A 26,988-nucleotide genomic window follows, 5' to 3' on the forward strand; every position below is an offset into this window, starting at 1 on the left:
GGCTAAAGACAGGTAAATTCCTGATCTCCTTTTCCCCCATATTAAAACAAAGTTAATACTTTGTACTTACCTACTTTATAGGATGAAATATTTATTATTATTTTATTATAAAAGTGTTGAATATTCATAATATTTAGGTACCTTGATAAAGGGATTCTTGATGAGTACTCAAGATAGATAGCAAATTCTCCTGTAGTGATTACGTTTGTTTTACATCTACAGTTTGGTTGGACAGAAATGCTGCTTTTCTGGCTGTTAGTTTATGATTCTTGGTAGCTCATAATAGTATTCCAAAAACAAATTCTGTTATCTGAGGAGTAATGCATTTGGACACATGGAATATCCATAGATTTGGGGAAAAGTGGTCTGGATTTAAATAAGTAAATGTAAAGCTCATTATAGTTGAAGAGAAATTAAATCTTCTCAGCTTTCTTTGTAGTCCATTAGAATAGAGGCATGGAATTAATAAACATATTTCTTGTTTATTGAGAACTGCTACTTAGATTATTTGGTCATAGCTAGAATTGGAAAACTGTCTTTCACGAGGTGATGGATTATCTGGTAATATTTTTTGCATCTGTCAATCTGGATAGGCATTTTAATCATAAGTAGCTTCAACTTAAAAATCGACTTTTTGTTGATATGCTGTGATATCCCTTCAGTAACTAAAGAAGTTTCCACAGAAGCTGTAATATATGAAATCCATGAACTTAATTCTGATGTATGCTAATTGAGAGTCATTAAGATCTTCACCATAGCCGTTGTTAAGGTATTTTTAGTGAGTCATAACGTCTGTAGTCATAACGTAGTACACAGATGTAAGAGTGTTCAGCAAGTAATTGGTTTCCTTCATTTCAACACGGTTAAAAATATTGAATATCCATTTCAGGCTATACATGTTGCAAGTACTGGTACAAATACTTCAGTGAGCAACAAAGAATTGTTCTCTGGAAAGTATTATTCAGATGATGAGGCTGTATTTGCCTCGGTAAAATAGCTAGGTAATAGCTTTCGTTAGACCAGCTGATGTATCTGGAAGCAATGGACAAGGCATTGGGAGCTCCAGTCCTCCTTCACATCTGAACTAGATCACGTAACTGAAAGCTAACATAATGTATATGCACGTAAGGTCGAAGCAAAGGTGTGAAAAGCAGCCCTGGCTTTAGCTTTGATTAAGGAGAAAGTAGTTTTCCTTACAATAGAAACATTCTCATAATGCAGATTTTTATTGTTATTTAATGCTGGTTTTAACAGTGTGGTGGTTTTTAATTTGTGTCAAGTAATAAAGCCTGTTGAGATCTTTATGCTTATAACCAGTCGTTCCTTCTACTGAAATCAGCTCCTGAAGTTGGAATGCTGTAGTATCACTATATAAATGAAATATATATTTCATCAGTGTAAGGCACTTCAAGATAGAAAGAAATGTTGGTTTATGTGTAAATTGGTTTGTATTTTTAAAGTAGTGAAAGGGATTTTGCTTTTTTCTTTTTTTTTTCCTGAGCCTTTACATTGTAGGTTAAGAAAGCTGAAAGCATATGGTAGCAATTTTTTAACCTCTCTACATGAGGTGCTTGTCAACAGAGGTCCATACGTCCAAAGCTAGTTAATAACAGCTGCAGGCCAAAGTTCCTTTAAGAGCTTTTGCCATGTTCCAAGATTCTCAAAGACTTTGAACAAGTGAAGTTGGCCACAAGGGAAAGCAGCAGGTCTGCATTCTGCTTGTTAAGTGAACCCTGTTTGAACAAAAAAAATGTGGCAGAAAGTCAGAATATTCATGCTATAAAACTTGACCATAAAGTATCAGATATGATTGGCTAGTACACTGGTGCAGTTTAGCATTTATGAACCATTTGCTTCAATCTAAAACTTTATTTTGCTGATTGCTTTAATGAAATATATACTTTTTTTGAGAAAATTTGGAAGACTAATTATACTATTATTTTTCTGAAAGAATTCAGAGAACCCTGAAGCTCAGGAATACTCTGTTTGTCCATGTCTATATTTTGTATATATAAAATATTAAGTGGAGAGAAAGGAATGTGTTTGAGGAAGAAAAAATTGCATTTCTCTTGACCTTGTGCTACTTTCTCAGTTTTATATTCATTTCCATTTTTGCTATGTTCTTTTCAAAGCTGTAGTGAATTATAAATTAAGAGAATTCCCTCAAGACAGCTTTCTATGCAGTCCATAGTTGCTTTGCAGCTTGGAAGAAGTCCAGACTTAAAACATGAAATCACTTTCTCAAAAGACATGGTCTGTATATTTTTGCCTATTGATTGAAAACCTTCATGGTATATTAAAGCCTTTATCAGAAAAAGCTCTTTAGAAGCATTTATAGAGAACAAGACTGTCTGGTTGGTTATCTGCCAGTAATAAAATATCAATAAACAATACTCATCATTGTTGTTTAAATACAATATAATGCGGGATGCTTGACAGAGAATACGTTTTGTCCTCTACATCAGAATGGTGATGGATCAAAATACTACATTCGCAGTACATTTACAGGGCGCCGAGTGCCCCTAGGTGGTCAGAATTAAAAGTACAGCGTGAACAATTTTCTCATGTTTATCACATTCCTCCTGGTGAACAGCTAACCTTTGCGGCGGCCTGGGCACCGCTCTCRGACGCCGCGGCACATTTTCGGGAGGCGTTGCTGTTAAACAAGCGCTTCTCTTGCTTTGATTAGTCTCTGCTTTACAGCGGAGCGTTTGTGTGATATTAATTTTAATCTGGAAATTGCTGACGTGCAGAAGTGGCAGTCTATCATTGCTCCCACTTACGGCTCCAATTTAGCCCTTGTCATTGCAGTTGTCAGTATCAATTGGGGATTAGACTGGGTTATGGCACGCGGAGCGGATGGTCACTGAACAAGTACCACTTTTCATTCCAGTTCAGCACAGTCTTTTAGAGCAAGACCGTTGATACAATCTTGTTAATGCTTTTCAGGCTCGTTTATATTTTGTGGAAAGTTTTTGAGACTTTGCTTCTAGAACTGTTTTGGGGAATCTTTATATTTCATTTTGCTACTGTATTTGAGATACATAGGTAGTGAGGTGAGAGAGCTGTGTCACTTCTAAAATAGGTATTTCCGAAATGATACGCAAACTGCTGTTTGGGAAATGCTAGTCATATATCTGATGTACTATCTTCAAAAAGGATATGCATTATAAGATTTAACCTTTAAACTTGTATGCAAATTTGTTGTTAATTAGCCATGATGGTGGAAGTGAGCATTTGTCTAAATAATGGAAATGCAGCTTCCAAAAATTGCAGGGCTAATTCCAAATTGTAAGGTTTTTAAACTGAATGCTATGTAATAATCCAATTCATTTAATTCTCCATTAAACGGGAAGAGAATGGAGACACCATCTAAGTATGGTGTATAAAAAAGATTCTTGTTTGCCCTAATAGGTAGGTTTTCACTGACATAGACATTTATGCAGTAAAGGTGGGGGGCAGGGGGAGGGAAAGGTAAATCTCTCTATTGCTCTCTGAGAATTCTGGTGAATTTGCTTCTATGGTAACCAATTAGCCAGAGCTTATTACTCATGTAAAACAGGAACTGTTTGCATTTTTAAAACCTTCATTTGCAAAACAGCATGTCTAAATGATAAAGTTAAATTTCTTTCCCAAGACCACAAGTGTTCTTTGTAGGTGGAAACAACTAAGTTTACAGTTTAAAAAGCAAGGGAAAAGACGCTCCTAGGCAGCAGCATCCATCCAAACTAAAAGCAAATATTTGTTTTTGGAGGAGAGAATGGCTGTCCCCAGAGCAGCCAGCTTAGCAAAAGCAGGAATGGAAGGGCAGAACTCATCTTTTATGGAAGTCAGATAAATTTCATGCTCTTTAACATCGACTGTGACTGCAGGCTTTTCACTGAAGCCTGGCTCCTTCCCCAGTGTGAACAAAATAGGAAAAGTGATTAAAGTTCACTCAGTCCTGGACAGCAGGAGGCAACTGCTCCAGTATCTTCAGCTGAGGGAGAGGGTGAGAGGGCCCTTTAATATGACTTGTGAGGCTTCTTTGAAGAAGAGAAATAGGACTCACAGGGCCTATAGGTGCCTACACTAACATTCATTCATTTCCTGTACTTCATATGGCTTCTTTGACACATTGTAATATTGTCATCCCCTTCATTAAAATGTTCATTATGGAAGGGGAAAGAGAGAAAATGTAACTGTTAACTGGAGTCAAGGGTCAGCAAGTTCTGCTGTGAGCAAAGGGTTCAGGACTTCCTTGGATAATAGTGGTGACTCTTGGGCAGATACAACAGAGAAATGGAAAATGGAAATACAAATTGTCCTGTTTATTATGCTATATTTTGATGGGCAGGAATTTTGAATGCCCTGTCAGGTCTTGAATTGACAAAGTGGCTAGAAGATCCTCCTGGATCATGCCTTTTGGCCTCTGTCACTTTTTTCCCTTTCCCTCTTTTTTTAAGTTGTTCAATCGGTATTCACACATTCTTATAACTAATAGGATTAGAGGCGTTGCAAAGGGATTTGAACAAGATAATTAGTTTACTGCTTAGTCCACAATATAACAGGCAAAACCCCTCTGAGAAAAGGCAGACAAAATGGGTCAGAAAATGTGTGGGAAATGAGGTAAGGCGTCTCAAACAGGGCCTCAATCAGCTAGACTATTGTGAAAGGGTCCTGGAGTATTCATTCATTACTGCCGACTGCTGACTTTGTTGGCTTGGCCACTAGAGGTGTCAAGGAAAGAGACTTAGCTGAGCAGTTGGAAGCGTTCCTGGACACTACGGATTCTGTTTCAAGCACTTAAATGCAGTTTCATGTTCTTTGCCACCACGTTGCGTACACAAACGACTCTGAAAAATCGAAGCACGCAGCCTCGAGCACTTCACGAAGCAGAGGGCCAGCTACGAAAGCAGGGCTTCTCTTAGACCCTGCTCTGAACTGCAGGCTCAGGGCGAGACATACGGATGAGCTGTCAACTCATCAGAGTTACTTTATGCTTAATATTGTGCTTGCATCACTATCTTACAGAATTGTTTTGCTTGTAAATCTTCTAGCGACAGCTTGAAGTGATCCATTTAAATATGTTATTTTTTCGTGTTTGAAGATTTGCAACACAAAAACGCCCCCCACTCTAGTTGTCTGTTATCCCCGCTCTGCAACATCAGTATATTGTGTGAATTACCAAGTGATGATACTTGGTTTCCGAAGGAGCAGCAGGAAATACTTCAAAGTTCCTGCATTTTTTTTTTTTCTTTCTTTCTTTTTTTTTTTTCTCCATGCCTGTGAAACTTGTATGAACCACCAGCCAGATCAAAGCTGCCAGAAGTTGTTAGGAAATGTGTCGACCTGGGCTTGCCTGTATGGTGACTTAGAGCTCCCTCCTCTTGGCTGGAAGAAACAGCAGGAGCTGCTCTAATGAACTGTCCAGCAGCTTCGTAGAAGTCAGTTTGCCAGAGTATATACAACCAGAGGTGAGAAGAGGTTAATCCATAAGGGAACTAGTTAGGAAAGCAAAGCGAGAAATATGAAGGAGTTGGGTGACCAAAATTCAACTTGAAGTCAAAGACGGTTGCTGAGATTTTCTGTTTTCTTTTAATGAAATTCTCCCTTCAATCTCTTGCTTTTTGTGCTACTTTGTAAGTTTGAAATACTTCTGATGTAGAGCAGAAGTGTGTGTTGTATAATACAGAATATCACATTGCCTGTAATGAATACATTTCCATTCATTTTAAATTGCTATATTATTCTGATCTTTCTAACTATATCTAACTATAATATATATCTAACTATATTATTTTCTGATCTCATAGAAATAAAAAAATTACTTAAAATTTATTTATAGGAATTTAGTAGGAAAATATCTGATAATCATATAAAATAGCATTTTAATTTGATGTGTTTAAAAACAAGAGGATGTCATAACATTATGGAAATAATATTGCAAGTTAAGAGTAGGCTCACTTTTATATTTCATCATAGAGATTTATTACTATAATCTTCATCTGCTTGTAAATATAGGGAAGACAAAGACATTCACTATTAGGTATGTACAAATATGGTTGTAATAAACAATCCTGGTTTTGTAATCCTTGCTGTGATGATTTTTGCTATCAAGTGCATTTGCCTCAGACTTTTTAGCCTGCTTTTATTAATACATATACATATGTGTGACAATCCTCCTTTATTATTTAAATATTTTCTTCAGCAGTTCTCTGTTCAGCTACAATCTAAAATGTGTTCTCTGCTTCAGCTGAGATTCTCGTTTTTGTGTTCCTTATTAGTTTACAGTTGAAAAGGGAAATCATTAATACTAAAAATACTGTGGAAAACAGACCTGGGGAGAGATTTTCTGATTCTTGTCGATCTTCTGGTCTGGTATTGCACCATATATGAAACCATATGTTTACGTACATGGAGAGTGATCATCTGATGGAAGTGGAATGTGCTCCTAATTTAAAACCAAACAGACAGAAACCCATAACACCGTCACAACTGGGTATAAGATACTGGTATGCAGGAAAAATCTGTGCAAGAATCTTCTTCCTGTTCTATACAAGAAGTGGTATTAATCAGTATTATGAATAATAAGTGTAGTGATAATAAAATTTCAGCAAGATTAATGGAAAAACAGAAGTTAAAACACAAATTTAGGGGAATACTTAAACATATACCAAAGTCCAATAGAGCATTTAGTTTTATACATGGACTTATACCTGAATAAAGTTAGTAAGATGGAAGCAAATACTTAAGAGTTTAATTTGTATCTGAATAGTGTTTTGAACACTGGCTTTGAATCTGGTAAATCCTTTTCCTCAGAATATCGGGACTTTCATTTTTGTAAGGGATAAGATTATCTAATACCTTTTTTTCAAATGTATATTTAATATCATTCTATATAGTTAGTTATGTTTAGATTGTTAGTTAGATTGTTCAATTAGTAGCACTCATCAAAATATTTTTGGACATATTTTCCATTCAGATATTTGTGTACTCCATGATAGTGGAGAGGAAAATTTGGCATGTTTTCATTATTTATAAATGTGGGTGGGAAAATGCTTCACGGAGGGCAAAAGGATATAAGGAAGAAGAAACCACAAGAAATTTTTTTTACAGATGCAGAACTTAATTAGGTATTCTGTATCCCTACTGAATGATCTTTCCTTTTTCACGAATTGCAGACCTTTCATTCTCAACCACAGTTTACTTTAAAATTGATATAAAGAGAAAGTATTTTAATATTTTATCTGAGTCTGCAGCAAACGCTTATAGACATATCCTCGTGGCTCCTTGATTTCTGTATTTTTAATCTTCTTTGATTAATTGTTTAGAATATAAATTCAAAAAAGAAAAAAAAAGGTATCTTCTTTGGGAATAACTGTCCTATTCACATCTCGCCAAATATAATGAAAAAGTTTCCTTTGATTTCAGTGGAATTTGGGCACATCTGAAGCACTCAGTACCACTGCAGTCCAACTGCATTGTAAATCAGACAAATCCATTAGTGGCATTTCCTTTAGCTCTTCCAGTTCTTCTCAGAAGACCTGCCCTCTACCATGCTGTCCTTGATATCACAGTTCCTGTGTTTTTCTGCTGAGATGTAGGCACAAATTTTTAAAATATATTATTATTTTTGGATTGATAGTCCTCCTGAAATAATACCTTCCTAGCTGAAGCTTTCCTCTGCCTTGCAATGAGCTGGAAGAGGTTTCTGTATTTGAGTCTGAGAAAAATCCTTTAAACATTTTTGTTAGGAGTGCTAGGGAGAAGCAAGTAAGGACTTTCTAATTTCAGAATGGAAATAAATATTTCCATTTCCTTGTGGGGATAACTAAGAACTTGGCAAGAGACTCATAACCCCCAAAATAAAAAGCAAAAAGCAGCACCAAAACCTCCAGCTGAATTTTGTCATATATGAAGGAGAATTTTGATGAGGACACCTACGTGGTCCAGGTGCCTTGGSTATGACTTGCAATGTCACGACTGGCATATGATAGTTCATCGTGGGGTGAGATGAAACTATGCAGTAGTTATGAGAAAGAAAATGTTATTTATTTTCATGTTCATGTATTCATCTGAGGCTGCTTTTGTGTTTGTTCATATATTCTTCATTAAAGAAAGATAGATAATTAAAGTGTTCCAACTTTTTTCCARTATGTTGTGTTACATTTAGTAAGTATTTGATGATCCAAAAAAAAATTTGATCATATGTTTAACACTAAGTATGTGAATTGTCAAAATTAATGGGGTTTAAGCACATACTTTAAATAGTACATACTTCAGTGCTTTCCTAAACTGGATGAGATTATTGGTGTGTTCGCAGTTTGAGAGCTACATTTAACTGAATTAGTGTAATTGTTCATATTTCCTCCCATCCAGTGTCTCTGAAGGTGCTGTACCATAACCTACATGCTTTAACTTCATGCTGTCACAGTCTGTCTTTTGAGAATACATATTAGACTTCCATTTAAGTTTTATAGAAGCTGATAACTGAGAGGTTGGAAGAGCAATGATTTTGTTTATTTTCAGAAGTAGTGGGGATGAGTGTTCTCCTGAATATACTTCATTCCTATCCCATCATAGTTATTGATTATAATTAATCAGTAATTAATAGATTTATTTTAATAAATCCAAACCAGAAAAGTTCTCTTTTTTTAAGGTCAGAAAATAATAGCAGTGGTTGTATGTAAATGTACTCCCTCAGTTTATTTGAGTCTGCGGTGAGAAGTAAATGGCTCGGGAGGGGAGGGAGAAGTGAAATAAGTTTAGTTTTGATCGCAGTGGACTGAGTGTTCATTGAATCCACTTTTTTCACATTTTAAAAGGCACAGCAGAAGCTGAACTCGTTAAACTTTTCTTTCTGTTTCCAAGCTTCTGTCTTGAAAATTCCTTCAAAGCAGTTGTAGATAAGGGTGGTGGGTAGGGGGTGATGTAAATGCTGCTAAATAGTAGGTGAATATAGAAATTACTCACTATAGTCATCTCTTCCAAATAAACTTAAGTACTTAGAAYAGATAATTCAGAAGCTGTGACTGACCTGAATTTAACATAAACATCTGTCTTTAAATTAGGGAAATCAAGCTGCATATTTGTAGGGTATTGGTTAAGAATGAAAGCAGGAAATCATGCTGACAAATGAAGTATATGAGGAATGGGATACAAGGTTACTTTGTGATTTAATACATTTTCCTAGGTATGTTAGATGTTTAACTATAGAAATTTTAGCTCTTTACTGCCATAAAACTGTGACTTTCTTAAATGATATAGCTTCAGTAATTTTACAGTATTTTAATTCATAAAAGTTCACTAGTTTGGAAGGGCTTTAAAAATGCATTTTAGTGGGCTTTTGACAGTTTTGATTTAAAAGCTTAGAGAAGGCAATGCACCTGTCACTTTTAATTGCAGAAAGCCTTCCATCTATTAACTTTATTTTGCCAGAACCTTCTAATGAAACAGTTCCAGTAGCTAATTTAATTTAATTTTCTTTGGGTTTGCCAGAAGACCAATTAATTTTTTAAACTTCCAACCATTAAGCTGAGCTTCAGAAAGCAGTCTGTCTAACTTATATGCCATTAAATTTCATCATATGCTTGTCATACCTTAGGAACATCTTGATATCCTTGAAGAAATGTGGCGGTGAAATGTAGACATATTGTCTGCAGCAATAGGTAGGGTTTACAAATACAAATGTTAGAATGATTGGGTTATTCCTATCCATCATTAGATTGCGTCTCGCTGGAGCTGTAACTACATCTGTGCCTGGCAGGCTTGCGTTATCACCAGTGCATATGGGGACCATGTGTCAGTCTTCCAACAAAGATATATAGCCTGGTGTAGGATTGGACATGCTTGTATTTCAGCCTCTAAATCAATTTCTGGGACCTCTTCTACAGATGTTGGAAGCTGCAGGTCTGTAAAACAGTATATTGTAAAACGAACTGCAACAGAAGAATAAGCACGAGACATAATTAACTATATGACRATAGATAGCAAGTGCAGTAGAGCCTATGTAGAAGCAAATCCTCACACCTTCTCATCTTTCTATGTAAGTATCATTTAAATTTAATCACCTCAGAGCGCTAAGTTGGTCCTATGCTCAAAGAAGTGTTACTAGCTAAAAAAGGGAATACAAATACATGCATTTGCAATTGTAAGGTATATATCCTARGACTGTTGTACTGGCAAAACTCTTACTGAATTCTTTAGAAGTACAAATGGATATACACAGACTGCTTTAGCAGAAAGCCTGCTTATATAATATAAAGATGTCGTCGTTCCGTTTAATAGCAATTAGTGATGTGTGCGATGCTATGTGTTTTTGTATTTGTTTAATGCTCAAACCTCAAWTTTTTTTTWAAAAAAGTATTATAAACAAAATACAGTAACATTAAGTCTTTATGTAAATGTTTATGGTGTATTTTCGAGATTAGGCCCCATGCAATTGAGATGTTTGTTCACTGGTCATTTTAAAAAAGCTATAATTTTGTTTTGTTTTGTTTCATGCCTGCAGGCATGAAACTGAGTTTTAAAAAACTATGAGCAGTTAGTAGGTCTTTCTTCCAATTATTATCACTCTTCTCTGTATCATTACCTAGCCCTTTCTATCCTGAAGTATGCTACTTACTCATGTCCAGAGTATAAAATGATTTGCAAATGAACACTAAAGGGACATATCAGTGTCTCCCTGCTTCATCCTACGTATGTTGCTCTCTCACTTGATTGCAATCACTTAAATGATATCCATCCCACCCAACAGCCCTCTTGCTCAAAAAAGCAAAACAAATGGACCCCCACCTGAAAAAACTAAAAAACAATTCCCACACAACAAAAAGGAACAGCTCTTTTCCCCTTCCCCCCCCCAGTCCCTTTTTCTCCTAATTATTAAGGGTTCTCAGAAGGCTTTTCTGTTTCTTTACTTGAGCAGCAGCTCCATCAGCTACTTAGGTGAATCCAGAAAAATTGTTGAAGGGAAAGAATTTTGCATGGAAGTAGTGAGCAAAAGTGACTTGAAAACCTCTACAGGTAKAGGGAAAAAATGTAAAGGAAGAAGAGAAGATCTGTTCTAAGATGCAAGTTAAGAATAGTTATTGTTTGGTGTCAGTGGAAAAGTACATATTTGGAACAGAGAATCTGAGATCTGTAAATTTCAAGTGTAAAAAAAGTCTGAAAATTATTACTATTGCAAGCAGCTGAACTTATTGTAACTTTGAGGGGAAAAATGATAAATATGGCAGGAGTAGAAATAATTTTTTTCTTTAAATAGTTTGAAATTTATTTTTGCACAGTTTATTTCATGGATGTGATGTCCTGGAGCACTTAAACATGATTTATATATTCTTAGTGTAGCAATAAGGTACAGCCAGTACTACAGCACTCAGAATTGAATTAGGAACATCCTTATACCTGGGAGAAGTATTATTCAGRTTTTTGTCCTGGATTGTTACTGATGAAGAAATCAGTTGTTCAGGTCATTCTGGAATTGTTGGAACTCCTTTTCAGGTTCTTTTTCGTTGCTCGTGTATATTTGTATCTTTTTCACAAGGATTTTTAATTCTTACCAGAATGACTCCTTTATTCAGCTAGAGTACACTCTCCTTATTTTTATAGACTGAATATGCTACTTTTGCTRTATTCTCAGTCCCTTTAAAGCAGGATACCATCTCTCCAAATTCTAGYTCTCTTTGTGGTATTAATAGGAAAGAGATTGCAGTGAAATAAGTTCTRGAGAAATGACTTGAAAAGCCACAGAAGGAGAATCCAGGATGAAGAAGAAAGAAAAACATGGAGACTTKGAACAAACCCAAAATATAGGAAGACCTAAGGCTTTTGAGATGCTAGACTAGAATATTAAATTCATTTTGTAGTGATCAGTGGGATATTTTAGTTCCATAATACTTGAATGTTCATATCAGTAGTTTTCCTTAAGTTTCCCAAGCAATATCATTTTCCTTTTCKCTTACAAACTTTTAGTTGACTTGTGTTAATCAGCATGAGCACAACAYACAAAAAGCACAATAAATAGAAAGTCACAATCCAAAAACCTCTCCCATTTACGCACCCTAAACAGTGGAGCTCACTATTATTTTACATTGTGTTATCCACAGAGTTGAGGATACTGTGGACACATTTGCATGTTACTGCCATCTTTTTCATTGTTCATTTGTTCGTATAGTGTTTTAAAGTCCTAGGTGCTGGGCCAGAGACCCAACTGTGCCCTAGCACTGTACAGAGTTCAAACCAAAAAAAAAATGTTTTTGTGAAAAAGATTATAGAAAATGACAGATGGSTATAAACAGATGGATGAAGCACAGGAAAAGAATGAGATAAAGATTGGTCATCTTGATAAGCAGTAATTATGACAGTAGCTTAGCTGTTGTCAGTTTTTTTAATCATCCATGGAAATCCTTTTATAATTTGCTTTTGTGTTTTTGCTGTTCTTAGCATACTTGTTGGCACTAACAGGCAATGTGATGAAAGCCTGGAGTATAAGTGTTTCATATATATTATGCGAATACGCGTGTGTTGCATAAAGGCAAGGCCCTATGCAATCAAACTGTCTTGTTATGCAATCAGCCTGTCTTTAGAGACAAGACCAAAATTGCATAGTTCTCCTCAGCTGAAGGAAGAAGTGAGCACAGTGCCATGCCAAGTTAGTATCTATAAGATCATTTCCAGTTCACTGTCCAAATTTCAACTCTTCTTTGACAAACTATTCAAGGTTAGTTTTACTGTAAAAAAACACTCGTAGTATTGAGCTTATTATTAGACTACCATTTGGGGCYGATACTTGATGACAAATGTTTGAGTCCAGCCTTTGTCATTATTACTTATCTGTGGGGAATAGCAGCTATGAGTAATGATGCAGGAKCAGAGATCTACTCTGCTCAGTTTTAAGCAGAGAGAGTTTGCCACACTTCACTGAGTGGTATTTCAGAAGAAAAAAAAAAGAGGGAAAGAGGGGTTTTAGACTATTAGACAACAGATAAGACAAGCTTTCAATCAATTCCTAGAAGAGCTTACGGTTTCAATTTCAAAGCAGGAGAAACAATATTAAATATTAAAGACACGTTGACTGCTGCAAACTCCTACTAAAAAGAACTTTTGTTACGGAAAAAGTAGTAATAGATTTTTCAGCTACCGTTGGGGAGGTCTTCTGGAAAGTTAAGTGTGCTGTCTCATGTATTCTTAATGTGAGAGAATCCCCCAAACAAGCCAAGTGGATCTTTTAGCCATGCATGCAGTGAGCACATAACTGACCAGAAGAAATGGRATTTACCAGGCAGTAGTTTGCGTTCTCCTTTTTGTCTCCATAGTTTGTAATGTGTTTTATAGGTCTATCAAGTGCAGTAGTGGACTAAAACTTAAGCATCAAATCACCTATTACAGGCTGGTGGAATTAAAATTGCAGAATCTTCACTCTTCCCTTACAAGGAAATCATCTTTTGTGGCCTTGTATGGAATAGTAACACAAAAGAGTTGATACAAGTTTCTAATTTTGCTGTAAATTCCAGCTTGGCTTAAAAAGATGAGGAAAAAGGAATGAACAAAAGATACTCAAGCTTTAGTACTTATTAGCTGGACTAAATCATAATTTTAGAAACATTAAATGCAAGATATACATCCATATGGCTAAAAGTSATCTCTGTAAACTTCACGTAGCATTGTAAGTCAACAATATCTTCACACTTCATAGCTTTGCTGTTACTGCAGGAATTATTAGGGGAACTGTGCTTCCATTAGAAATGCATGACAAGTAGCAGTCAATAAATGTCACTCAGTACCTTCCATCAGCTTGGCCAATTTGAGACTCTATGGTAGATGAAGAATCAGCATAGGTTTAGATTTTTTTTTTCCCCCTTAAGAGTTTCCAGTTTTTCTTTCAAGGACCTTTTGCTAGAAAAAGGGTTACACTGGAGCCAAATTTGAAGTAGTATTGCAGCTCTCTCCCTTTGAAATTCTAGGTGGTCCCTTTCCCTTTAGAAGCTAAAACRTTACTTCTTTTTTTTAATAGTCTTAAACAGGGAGAATTATGTATTCATTTAGTGGAAGTACACTCTAACAAAGACTCCTTGTCTTTTAAAAAATAATTTTGAAGTCTCCAATGAAGTGCATGTGTGGTCCTAATAAACTTCAATTTTATTTTACAATTAGCATTTGTCACACTAAGGACACTCTAGCACAATAAAGAATAAATAGTGGRTCTTAGGCAATTATTTTCAAACAATAACAAAGTGCACAAATTGATTTAAGTGCACTTTTGGAGACATTGCAGAGTAGAATTGATTCTGTTGCCCGTGGATTAACTTTCATGCCAAGATTGAGACTGAAGGTTTTGGGTTATTCCAAACCCAAAATGTGATCCTACTGAGAGGTAWGAAAGCCTGGTACTTATCTTCTGTATGCTTTTTTTATGCTGCAGAAATTATAAATCASTAATACTCAAAACTTTAAACAAGTCAATATTGTATTATACTAGATAGGTATTTGAAGTCAGGCTGTTTCTGAAACAAGAACATTAATATTTRTTGACATCATTTAAATTTTTGATGTAATTCATTAGTTTTTCACTTTTATTGTACCTTTGTTTTATGCTGTGTGCGTTAATGACATCTACATTTTAATAAAGGAGTAAAAATATCTGCTGTTTAACTAATGCCAATATAATATGCCAATAGCTATAGTGAGAAGCACATTTCTGTTCAGTTATAGATTTATCAATTGATAATTGATGTTTAAAAAACCCCAATTAGGAATGAAAAAACCTTTAGGGATATCAATAGAATTGATACTAAAAAATAAGAGAGGGAAACAAGAAGGGAAATTTAGTCTGACTATTCTTAGCGAGGAAGAAGATTCATTCCTTACAGTAAGAACTGCTGTGACTCAAATCCTTCTGTCCACACTGAAGTGGTGACTGCCCTTTCTTGTGCAATACGTAATATTCCATCGGGCACGTCCCAGTACAACATGGCAGAGGGAGTTATCCTCTTTTAGCATGGGAGTAATTTATTCRCCTACTATTTGCTACAGTGTCTGAGTCTCTAGGGAGTCAATAGAGCAAACAGAAATGAGTATACAACACACAGAATCTGCAGTTTTRTAATCTAAATTCTTCTCACTTGCTCTGTGCTCCTGAACGTGTTACTGGTACATGCTACCTTGGTTTCTCCATCTGCAAAAGACAGTTGATAACACCTTTCACGTAGACATACGTGAAATTTTATTCCTCGTATCAGAAGCATGTTGGAATGATGATATGACCAGTGATAATGATTTACAAAACTAATCCTAGAATTTATAGTTCAGTATTCTAATCTTGACAATGAGATAAATATGTGCTGTGAGAAATACTGGCCAGTGCTGGCAGAAGCGGACTCAACTCCTTTTTTATCTTTGTTATTAAGAATAGTTTTATTGGATATTTTACTAGAGAATAGAAAACAAAATCAMTGAATTGGAGACTGAATTGTTTATTTCATAGTCAAAGATGAATGTTACAGCAGATTTTTTCGAAGGAGACTTTAGATTGAATTGTTAGGCATGTATTTGTTAAGCTTTTCTTTAGTCTGTTTGTATTAATTGATTTGTAGGCATGCCAAAAGCTAGGCCTTGAAATACAGATGTGAGAATCCATTTCAGTACRGGAGTATCCTCGTGATAAATTATGCAGTACTGCAACTTGTAATACAGTAACTATGACAGTCAAACGTGTCAGTATTGTAACAATTAACCGGACAAGTCTCATTTGACTGATGAGGAAGGTACTTGCTTGTTTGTATATGGTAATATATTTGCTTAAGGTGAGGTAAGAAGAAAAGGGCTGTGTTATAGAGGAATACATTCCTGTTTGTTTATTAAGCTTATATTRCAACATAATGTATTTCTGCCATGAAGGAAATTTGAATTCCAGATAGGCTTAAATAGGTTCAGTTCACCTGAGGTATTAATTTTAGAGGAATTATCGCTTCAGGATATTCTCCCTTCATTTACACAGTAATGCAACAGTTTAATAGCATGTCTGTTGTCAGAGATTTTGTATGTTGTTCTGATTTTACTACATCGTTCTGAAAATAATTTTTATGCTTAAATACCTTATCCTACTGCAGTGAAACTGGAGATAGCCAAAGTGTGCCTGTATAGCATTCAGAAAGGCTTTTAGATTAAATTGCTATTCATATTGGAACTTTGCAGTTTAGGAATATAAATTTCCTTGTTGTGTGACAATGAAGGAAGAGTCATAAGCAATAAAAACAATCTGATTAAAGGTTTCTGTGCTCACACAAAGCATCCAACATGGAGTAGAAAGACTTATTTTTATTCAGATTTAGAAAATAGAAAACTGCTGGTGTTTTAGGAGTGAAACTCCTATCAGAGATGCAGCCAAATAGGAAAAAAAAGAATACTTTGCCATTTCAGCCTGTCATCTTTCCGTCGGATAGCCCACTGCTACTGCAGCTGTTGCCACTAAGAGGCTGCTGACAGTGTTTTCTCAGTGTTGTCAAAGCAAAGGTTTTTGGTGGTTCTTTTTACCTGACAGCTCTTCCAAAGCTTAATGGTAATATAAAATTTTCCATCCTTTTCTTAAGATGTGCAAAGACAGAGACTTCTGGCTGTGGCTCCCTTGGGCTGTGCTGTCCCGTTGCAGCAGGTTGGATGTTCCCGGTGCCCAGGTTTTCCTGCTGGCGAACTCCGTGCCTCCCCAGCAGGGCTGTGCACCTCGTTTTCCCAAACACCAAAACCAGGGGGAGAAATTKGGGCTCCTGCAAGCTTGGGTCTTGCTCCGCTGAGCATCCTGTGATTAAGCAGGTTTCACGTGCTCTCACTGCAAGGAGCTGTGTAATGCATGAGCAGCGTCTATCTTCTCCCATCCACCTACATTTCTATACTTTTATGGCATACTCTGGCACTTGTAGGAACACTGCATAGCAGTGAAGAAGTAAATCATAGCAAAAATAGATGAAAAGGATCAGATCATTTGATATTTGTTAATGAATTAAGTATTTAATTCATCTAATTTATGTATCTGTTTATAAGATGTAAAGGCTACTTGCTCTGCCAAAACATATATGTGTATTTTTTCACCATCTTTGTGTTCCAAATGAAAATCCACACATGCAAATACTATATTCRAATTTCAGTCAAATAACTTCTAAAAATTTCCAATCTGTTTATTTTTTTRGATGCCGTGTAATTTTATACTCTGTAGTGGAGTTTGTGGCCCTGTAGGGCATGTGGGGTTTCATGCAACATATATGTAGCTAATGCTAAAACTGTTGTTTTCCAGTAGAGGAGGAGTACTACCAGGGATTTACTCTTGTCATGTATTTTTAACTCATATTTAAGGACATTTGTAATGGAATAGCCCTCTTCTCATCTGTTTTTATACATTGACACAAATAAAATGATAGGTATTCAGTACTTTGTTTTACTTGATATTTCTCCCTTTTGCGTTAAAAATCRTGACACATTACTCATTCCCAGTACTCAGTATTTTACAAAGTAGAGAATGGCAGTATAGATTTATGGTATCACTCATCAGACACTGAGRGAGGTTAAACCATGGAGGAAAATAAAATTACAAGTAATTAAATTTACAAGCAGGTTTGCCATCTTCAAAAGATTTATTGTTTCGGAGTGAGAGTGAACAATGGTTTTAGCCACATAAGAAAACTCTGATACAACCTTAACAGTGTATGATACAGATATTATATGTGGAGCTTCAATTTATATAATTAAAAATATGGTATTCCTTTTAAGGTTAAATGGGATAATCAACTGGGAACCATTCATGGTGAGTAATAGAATAGCTGCAATGCAGTACTGTCTGCCTTTTTTAAGCCCTGAAGCACTCTATCAGGCTCATTAATATTAGGTTATCTGAGGGCTTTATCCTCTGATAAAGAAACAATAGACTATATAAAATTTGCAGTTTTTCTATGAGGATAAAGCATATTATATTTGTATAAATTTCAAATAYTAGCAGAATTCTAGTTTTAAAAATGTTTTCTGATGTACTTTGTCTATCTACTAACAAATAGTAAATGTTAAATATGATAAATAGGATTGAAGCAGTTTTGTCCTATTTCATAGGAAAGATTCAGTAGTGTTAACTGATGATAGGGAATGAAACTGATGGAGAGGAAAGTTGGAGTGAGACTTTGTGGGTTTTTCCCCCCAATGATTCTTTCCTATTTCATTAATATATGAAATAGAACAGTCTATATTCTTTCAGGGATAATGTGAAGTAGATCAGGTTCAATTCAGATGTCTTTGAGTATCCTCCTATGTATATATTTTCATACAGAGTACGACTGGATATATGGTTTGGTATATGGATTTGATTTTCTTTTGCTTTTGAGAAAATGATGTTGCAGCCAGAATGCTACAAGTCAGCAAAATGCTTGACACATACACAGCTCAGCCATACTTAAATTTGAAACRAGCAAACCACTGAACATGGGTCAGTGCAGTCACAACCAGAGCAGCACCAGGGCTCATCTGTTTCTTCTCCAAAAAGAGCATCTTTCAAATTCTGTAAGCCTAACTAGACATGATCATCCCAGATGCCTTTTTATGTAAAAATCTGATATTTAGCTCCAGTATTCCTGTGCTATCTTCTGGTTAGTGAAATGAATTTGAGAAATGTGTTTGAATTACTTCACAACTGAGGTCCTCTCACACTAAAAGATGTTAAAGTTATATATGGCTATTCTGGCYCTGAACACTTGTTTGCTAGCGTATGAAAGAGGAGATCCGGTGAAGGCTGCGCGATTGAAGGTGCTGTGCAAGCCAGCGAATGAAATGAAATAACCCCACAAAGTTGCACTAAGTAATTTTCCTAAGGGTCAATGTCTAAGACACTCCACTTCAGACTTTGTAATTTGGGGTGTATCCTCTTTTGAAACAACTTAATAGAATTGAGAACAGTTTGGTTGAAAGGCTAAGGGCCATGGGACAGTTCAAATCGACATAAGCTGAATTTGTCAAAATGTCTGGTTATTGTGTCATTGTGCTCTCTTTCAAAAAGTCTACAGGATATCCTTGAATATTTTCACTCTAGCTGTATACAAAACACTTATGAATCAATTTTGCTTTTCCACAGATATACTATCTTTTTATGTAAAGTCTGAAATGTTGGGCTGAAATGTTTTTTGCGAATAGTTTGTTTGAAACTGAGATTGCTGTTTTCAAAGGTGAAGTCTGGTTCATGCCTCCTCTTTTAGAAATTCAGGGTTGTTATTGTCAAAGTAGGACATTCATTTGTTTTGTGGCTTAAAATTTTCTTAAATCCTCTACAATTTGGGAGTCCCAAGGGCCATAGTAAATAACACTCAGTGTGCAGACATACTCAAATGCTGCCTTTTTTTGAGATGGGAAAGGGAGTTCACACAGCTATTAGTGCAGGGATAGAAAATAATAACCAGTAGGCTGAAAAGGTTACTTGGGTCTTTCTTTACTGCAGAATACGGACTACAAAGTCAAGTCCATGCGCAACATAACCCCTTTCAAAATTGTCTGATTTCATCTACAAAACAGATGTTTACCCCATTTCCCCAGAAAACTACAGTACTCCCTGTGCTGCTTGTGACCTTCACTTCTGTGAGTGAAGGAGTGAATTTCTCACTTCTATGAGAAAGAATTGCAATGGTATGTGTTAAAAATCTAAAAAATCTTTAAAAAAAAACCCCAGACCGGACACACAGCTACCTCTCACTTGGTCCTAAGTCTACAGAGTATGAAACTAAGGTCTAGTAAGGTCAAGAAGAAAGTCAGATGTTTGTTTAAGGCCCTCAAGGTTTTTATAAGAAAACCATATTAGACTGAGCAGATGAGAACTTGAATCAATCAATAAATAATTACTAAAAACTTTTCTCTAAAAGTAGGAATAGATTTTATGTTGAAAACCGTAGTTTTTATTTTTTCACAAGAATTAGAATTTTGCGATAAAGAAATGAATTAATAACTTGCATTTTATTATATATACAATTCCGAAAATGTTTCACAAAACATCAGATGCTTTGCTAAAAAAAATTTTGGGGGGAAAAATTATTTTACCAGCATTAATTATCCTTCTGCATTTAGAGGGCTGGTTTAAATATGAAAAAATGCCTTGCCTAGCAAATTTGGGAGCCTTAGCAATCAAGTAGTTTACATTTCAAATGTAGTAAAATTAGCAGGGCACACCATATTTGAGTTTACAGGAATCTGCAGTACATGAAAAAGATGCTGACTGTGATGCCCTAGCAGTTAATCTACCGTGCTTTTAATCATTTTTCTCTCTCATGCATACATGCGCACACGTATAGTCTCAATATATTACTTATTGAAACACTTGGCTCAATAACCCCTAGTTTCAAGTTCTTGCATGTGTGCTGAGATTTGTAATTAGTCGAAGAAAAAAAGATTTTGGCCTTCAATATTTTTCATTAGTTTTTTTTTTTTAATTTACTCATTTCCTTAATTTTGCTCATCTTCCTCTTTTTTAAAATTATATGAAATAGTAAATGGTGATACTCTTTACTGTCATAAAAAGTGTAATGCACCATTACCTCATGTAGTATATATTTATGTATGTGGCAATGGTTTACATAGTTATATACATACATCTATATTATAAACTAATCGTTTATCATGATAGAAACCACTACTGCTAACTAACAGCTTTATACAGAATTTTTATATAGATAAAATATATTTGTCAGTTAAAGAGAAATGTAAATATAGACATTCACTGTTTATGTTTGTTTATAATGGATTCTTTTAAGGAAGTAGTCTGTTAAATCATGTTACCATAACAAATGCTGAAGGTTGCTATTTCATTCATTGCCATTGAATTTATTGTCAGAGCAGTGCAGTCATATCCCATTTCAAGATTACTTAGGTGGCTTGAAAATTAAATCACAGCTCATAGATTCTCTTTTTTTCACATACTGTTGATATTGTTAAATTGGGTCTCATTTTAAATATACTTTACAAGGAATTGCAGTGCAGTTAGATGCACAAAACATGAAAGATTTAGTAAATAGATTTCCCAAAACCGCTGATGAACTGGATAAAACAAAGTTGCTGTCGAGGTATGTAGAATTATTTTTTCAAGCAGATTATTTCAAAGTAAATTTTGCTATGGTTAGGCAGTGTGGGTTTTATAAACTTTTCAAACTATTTCTTCAAGTTCATAAATCTGTAAGAAATCTATAGGCCTGATTTCTATTAACTGGAAATATGAGCTCATGCTACATTTCATGATTACGTTTTAGGGAAAGAATATGTCAAAAGCATGACTGTTTATATATAATAAATGACATTATTCTGCTTATTCACCCTGTGCACTCGCTTACCTGTTTGGTATCTTATTTGTAGCTTTCTTTTTAGGATGCTTCTCCGCAAAGTTGTGTCTAGAAAGGTCATTAAGAAAATATCTCCAAAAAGCAAGACATTGAGAAAACGTACTTTTCGCGTTAATGGTTGGAACATACTCAGTGTGCTTTTGAAATGGAGCTCATGGCTTGGTGTTACTAAAATGAAATCTGGTTAGCCGCGACAAAACTGCTCTGTGAACTGAACTGAAGTCCCAGTGTAGACAAAGCCTTGTGTGCATCTGACTTGTTTCTAGTGTTTATTCAGATGCTCAAGGAGGGCCTCTTAGTGTGAGTCCTTATAAAGAGGTGCATCTCCACAGGCCTCCAGAAGGAGATCTGGTTTCCTAAGCTTTAAGACTACCAGAGAGAARGGTCATTTTGAAGGCCTTCGGACATCTTTGAACCCTGTGCATGGTGGGTACATTTGGTCCAGGAGAGCAAAGTATGGACTGAAGTGCAACCTTCAAACAGCATAGTGTAGATATATCACCAACTACCTTAATCTATTGATCTTCTCCTATTTCACTGAATTGCTAGTTGATAGGACATAGTATACAGTAAGAAGACTGGATTGTACTTTGTGTGTGTGTGTTGGGGGGTCTTTTTGCCTTTTTTTTTTTCTTTTCAATGTCTCTTGTTTCATTTTTATTTCACTTTTTTAGAATTTTTTAAAAATTTTATTGCCGTATGGAACTGCTAAGGTCAAAAATATTTCCAAGTTTCAGAAAAGGGATTGGATATTTATATTTATAGCAGAAAATATTCATTAATAAGCTTGCAGTAATAATATTTCTCTTTAGGAAAAGTTTCAGGTGTCCAGGTTAAGCTAGTCACGCAGAGATTTTGAAGGGGTGCTAAGGAAAAGCAGTAGATAYGTGCTGCAAGATGTTCTTTAATGTCTTCTTTTAGAATATATCTGAAACAAAATTCAGGAATGTATTGATCTCAGATGTGGTACAGCTTGATATTTGTTATTTCTCAACAAAATGCTACTCTCCTTTTTTTCTTCTTTTTTGGTCTTTGTTGCGTAAGACTGAACACACTTTGAATCAAAAATTTGATGTCATGGGTTTGGAATTGGTTAAAAATTAAAACCAGTTAATTCAAAACTAAATCAATCTGAACTTCATTGTTAAATCATGTAATGCTGTTACTTTTTGTTTGCCATATATATMCTAATTTTGCAAAGGAACAATTTAGTGCAACACAGATCAACTAATTTGAATATTATTGTTTCTTTAATTTCTTTGCTTAAAAATCAATTAAGGTTATTAAATAGGCTTTATCAGAAGCATTGACTGAGCTATAATGGCTGAAATTATTTTTACTTTTTTTTGTTATACATGGAAAGAAATGTATACAGCAAATTTTAATCTTTATTTAATCTTTCTTTTCTTAGTGATCTTAGTGAAAATTTGATTCAAGCAATACCAAGAAAGGCTTTTCGTGGAGCAGTAGACATAAAAAATCTGTAAGTATTTTTCTTTTCTTTCGATGTATGTTCTGATGGTAGTGCTTTGCCAATACAGTATTCTTCTGTTGCATCAGGTATCTTTTTTCTCAGCACTTCTATAGCTGCTTAAGGAATCTCTGCATAAAAGCGAAAACATTTGTTCTGACAAAACACTTTAGCATATCCTGAGCGTCCTAAACTTGCCCTATATGAAATCCAAAACACTGAAATGTAATCGAATACGACAAGACATCGTAACTAKTTGCTCATAGTAACCTGAGTTCAATATTTGAATTTAAGGCTACTTTCAACATTTCATTGTTTCTTATGGAAAAATGCATTCTGCCTCAAGTCTAAGAGCTTACCTTTTGTTTGTTCACGTAAAAGAAGGAAAGAAAGATTAATTTTGCTAGAATATGTTTTTGTACTTGTGTGATTACTTTTCTTGCACAGTTTTGTTTTGTGGTAAAATAAATCCTTTCTACAAGATTTATCCTTATTTTCCTAGAGATGATGGSCTTGAAGTTCATGGGCGAATTTTGAATTCCTGTGGCTTCTAAACATGGAAAATTTTCAGTAGTGACTTCCAGACTTTCTATTCAGAGTGGGTCAGTTTATTGTAGTGAAACAGCTGAATGGCCTGAAGCCTGGGAGGAACTTGTATAGCAGAAAATAAAAGGTCGTGCACTGGAAAGCTATAATGAGTCTAAAGCTGGAGACTCATCAGTTACGAACAATTAAGAAAGAGAGCAGGCATATACTAGTGAGCTCCTGAAAGACTATGAAGATGCCACTGTGATGCAGCTGTAAGAAAGCATAATTGCTTTCTTAATATGTGTAAATAAAAATAGGGAAGTATTGGTTCCTTATTTGAAGTTTTCATTTGTATCAAAATACTTTTTGTTTCAGGCTGCCAGTGTTTAAGAGGAACTTTTCAGAGGAACTAATTTTTAAATGGAGTTCTACATGCTTATGAAAAGAACTGCATGGTTCAGTATCTCTAATAGCAGGAAACTAGACAGGATATCCATTTCATTTCTTTGTTCTTATGATGGATTGCATTTGATTATACTCTTGGTAGTACTGCTCGTGAATTGGTTAGGAGGCATTTTTCAAAGACTTACCAAAGAACACCAATATTCAAAGACTGCCAAAGAGCATTRCCTCCTACTTGCTGCAGTACTTGGAAATGCGGGGTTTCTTGTTTGTTTATTTAAGCATGTTTGTGACACCTTTTTTGCCTGCAATAAAACCCTATTGTATCRCAGTGGAAAAACTATTATGTTCAAATCTATTCTGTTCAAAAACATGAAAGCACTTCTCAAAKTAGCTTTGTTACTTTGTTTAATTGATGTTTTATGAATTTCTTCTCAGAATTGGTCCCATAATTAATCACAATCTAAAAGAGCTTTGGCTACAAGCAGGAATCTCTATTTTTTTGTTTGATCTTTTATATCTGAAAACTGATAAAACTTCTGGAAAAAGATTTCTGTAGTAAAACTAAAAGCAACATCAAAAATTCTCTAATGGCAGACCAGTATTTTAGAATGCAGTTAGTACACTTACACATTGCGAGTTAGCCTCTGCTTGCTGACTGAAGCTATGCTTTAGCTAAGATAATATATATATATATATGTATATCTTAGTGTGTATTTTCAAGGCAAGGCTCCTGAATTATGCTTGAAGTTTGTATAGAAGAGCAGGTCTGCTCTTTAAAGCCTTTTTCTTTTGGGAGATTATTCAAATAAAACTAGCGTAAAGGTCATCGCATTGCCTGGCTGGCAGATGAGTGCCTCTACCCCCTGCAGAAGGGAATCTCCAGCCGTTGCCATGTGCCTTTTTCTCTGGGTGTTACTGCATRTTTCAGACCCAGACGGCTCTAAAGSCTCTTGTAGCGAGGCATACAGCRTATTGTAATAGCAGGAATACAATAGATATCTCCTTTATTAGTGATCCCAGAAAAAGAAAAACTATACTGAAATCTTTATGATCCCACTACAACTGAAGGCAATAAGGAATATATTTTTCTGTCTAGTAAATGCAATGCTGCCCACATTGCTGGTCATCTAGAAAGAACACCCTATCTATTGCAAGCTGTAGATTTACGTATCAGAATAAGTGAGTACTAGCTGTGAGTCAGATGGAATCGTAGAACAGCATTTATGTCGCTGGATCGTGTATTCACAACCTGAACGGCGTTTGTATCCATCCAGAGCTCAGGCAAGAGGAACCAAATATTTGTATATACTCACTGAAAGTTCTCATCAACAGAATATAATATTTGTYATTTCATCATTTCTTCTGTAACTGCCCAGTAGTGGACCATAACATTAAAGATGTTAACGAGACTCCTGGAAGAGATAGGTGAGGGTACAAAGAGTAAAGTAAACCTGTAGTAGAACATTTGCTAAATTGAAATTTGCATGTGTAACACCATCAATTACATGAATTGCAATGTAATTACAAAGACTTATCCTAAATCCGAGAAACAGTAGCCATCATGATAGCACTAGTATCCTGTTTCAAAGGCAGTTAACAAATTTGTAAAAGTTGGACTGATTACATATTTTGTCTATTTTGTTGAATGTAGGCTCACCGTTCTGCCACTCCCTCTAAATATATCACCAGCTGAATCATGATTTGGAACATTTTGGRAAGATTTTACAGTAGTCAAAGGATGTTCTTCCAGTCATCACAGAACAGAAGGAATTAGATGTTAAGTCATATTATCTAAAGGAAATTGCTTCCTTTAAGGTTGATGATACCACTAAGATTATGATTTCATRCTCTAGACTTCTCCTGATGTTTCTGAGAAGCAGCTGTTCAGTTTCCATGGATCTATTCTGTAGAAGATAAAAGAACCAGAACTGACAGGACATTGTGAGAAATAACAACCTGGGCAACCTATTTCAGTGTTTGCCCACCCTCATAGAAGAAAAAAAAGAAAATATAGATTCAAATTCGAATTCTGATTTCCCGTTTGACAACTTGTGTCTACTGCTACTTGTCCTGTCCCTGAGGAGAGCCTTGCTCTGCCTGTACCCTCCCATTAGGTAGCTGTAGGCAGCACTAGGATCCTCCCTTCTGCTTATGGCTGAATGGACCCAGTTCTCCCAGCCTGGCCCTGCTTGTCACCAGCTGCCGTCCCCCAGCATCTTGGTGGCCTCCACTGGGCTCACCCCAGTGTGTCAGTGTCCTGCTTGTCCTGGGAAGGCTGACACTGGACACCTGACTCCAGGTATCACCCCACAAGTGCCAACTAAGAGGAGGAGAATCATTTCCCTCAGCGTCCTAGTTGTTGTCAACACAGCCTGCCATGATTGKTGCTAATGAATAAAATTCTTTTAAAAATGTGACACAAATGAGGGGAAGTTTAGTCTGTACTATTTTCTCAATCTAGAAGCCCACAATTGGCAATTCAGATGTAGGGAAAAAAAMCCAAATTCGTGACTTTACCTTGCAAGAGAAATGACTTGAAGAATAATCTACTTTTAATATTACTGCTGAAGCGAYACTTGGCAGAATTTAGAGTTTAAATCCTAAAACTGAAATACAAAAAATTGCTCCCAATTGGGTTCTTGATCTGGGAGAAAAAGATGCGCAGAGAAGGTTCTTCAGAGAATGCAGTGGCATCTACTGTTTTGGAGGGTCTTTTTTTTTAATACATATATAAATATATATATATATATAGAGAGAGAGAAATTACTATATATATATATGTGTATATATATATATATGTGTGTGCGGGTTTTTTAATTAAAGGTAGATTTTAAATCATCATGTTAATGATGATTTGCATAAACTTCCTTGATAATACAGTACTCATGCTGGATGTGCAACTTTCTCTTCTGCTGTCTAATCAATATTTAGCAGAGGATGGAACAGARTACACCAGCATTGTGGTAGAATTTTGATTCTTAACATACACTATRTCATCTGATACCAAAAATATTAGGCAACAATGTCATGGTATCTCCTGCAAGCATATTGCCCCATGATTTGCTTATCCCAGTCTTGCCCCACTTTGTACTGTACTGTATTGCACCTTTGCATCCACGCTGCTCCATTTTTTCCTTAACAACTAGGGGCCAGTGGGATTAAGCTTTAATGTTATGATATTGGTGTTGCTATGATGCCCTTTTCACACTTACTGTAAAAGAGGTAAAACTTACATTGCCACTAAAGGCATAACTG

At 35.5% G+C, this 26,988-nt stretch overlaps 1 protein-coding gene across 4 annotated transcripts in view; it reads left to right on the forward strand.

Annotated features, from left to right (window-relative positions):
- Positions 1-26,988, forward strand: part of SLIT2 (slit guidance ligand 2) — a 250,429-nt gene that overhangs the window by 125,018 nt on the left and 98,423 nt on the right. For all 4 annotated transcript variants that reach the window (XM_085307492.1, XM_085307490.1, XM_085307489.1 and 1 more), the window contains exon 5: positions 22,741-22,812. In XM_085307492.1, coding sequence (XP_085163618.1) covers positions 22,741-22,812 — 72 coding nt within the window. The remainder of the gene's footprint in view (positions 1-22,740; positions 22,813-26,988) is intronic.

This window comes from Rhea americana, unplaced genomic scaffold (assembly GCF_003343005.1).
Source record: "Rhea americana isolate MKP2758 unplaced genomic scaffold, rheAme1 scaffold_26, whole genome shotgun sequence".
In the NCBI taxonomy this organism is placed as follows: domain Eukaryota; kingdom Metazoa; phylum Chordata; class Aves; order Rheiformes; family Rheidae; genus Rhea; species Rhea americana.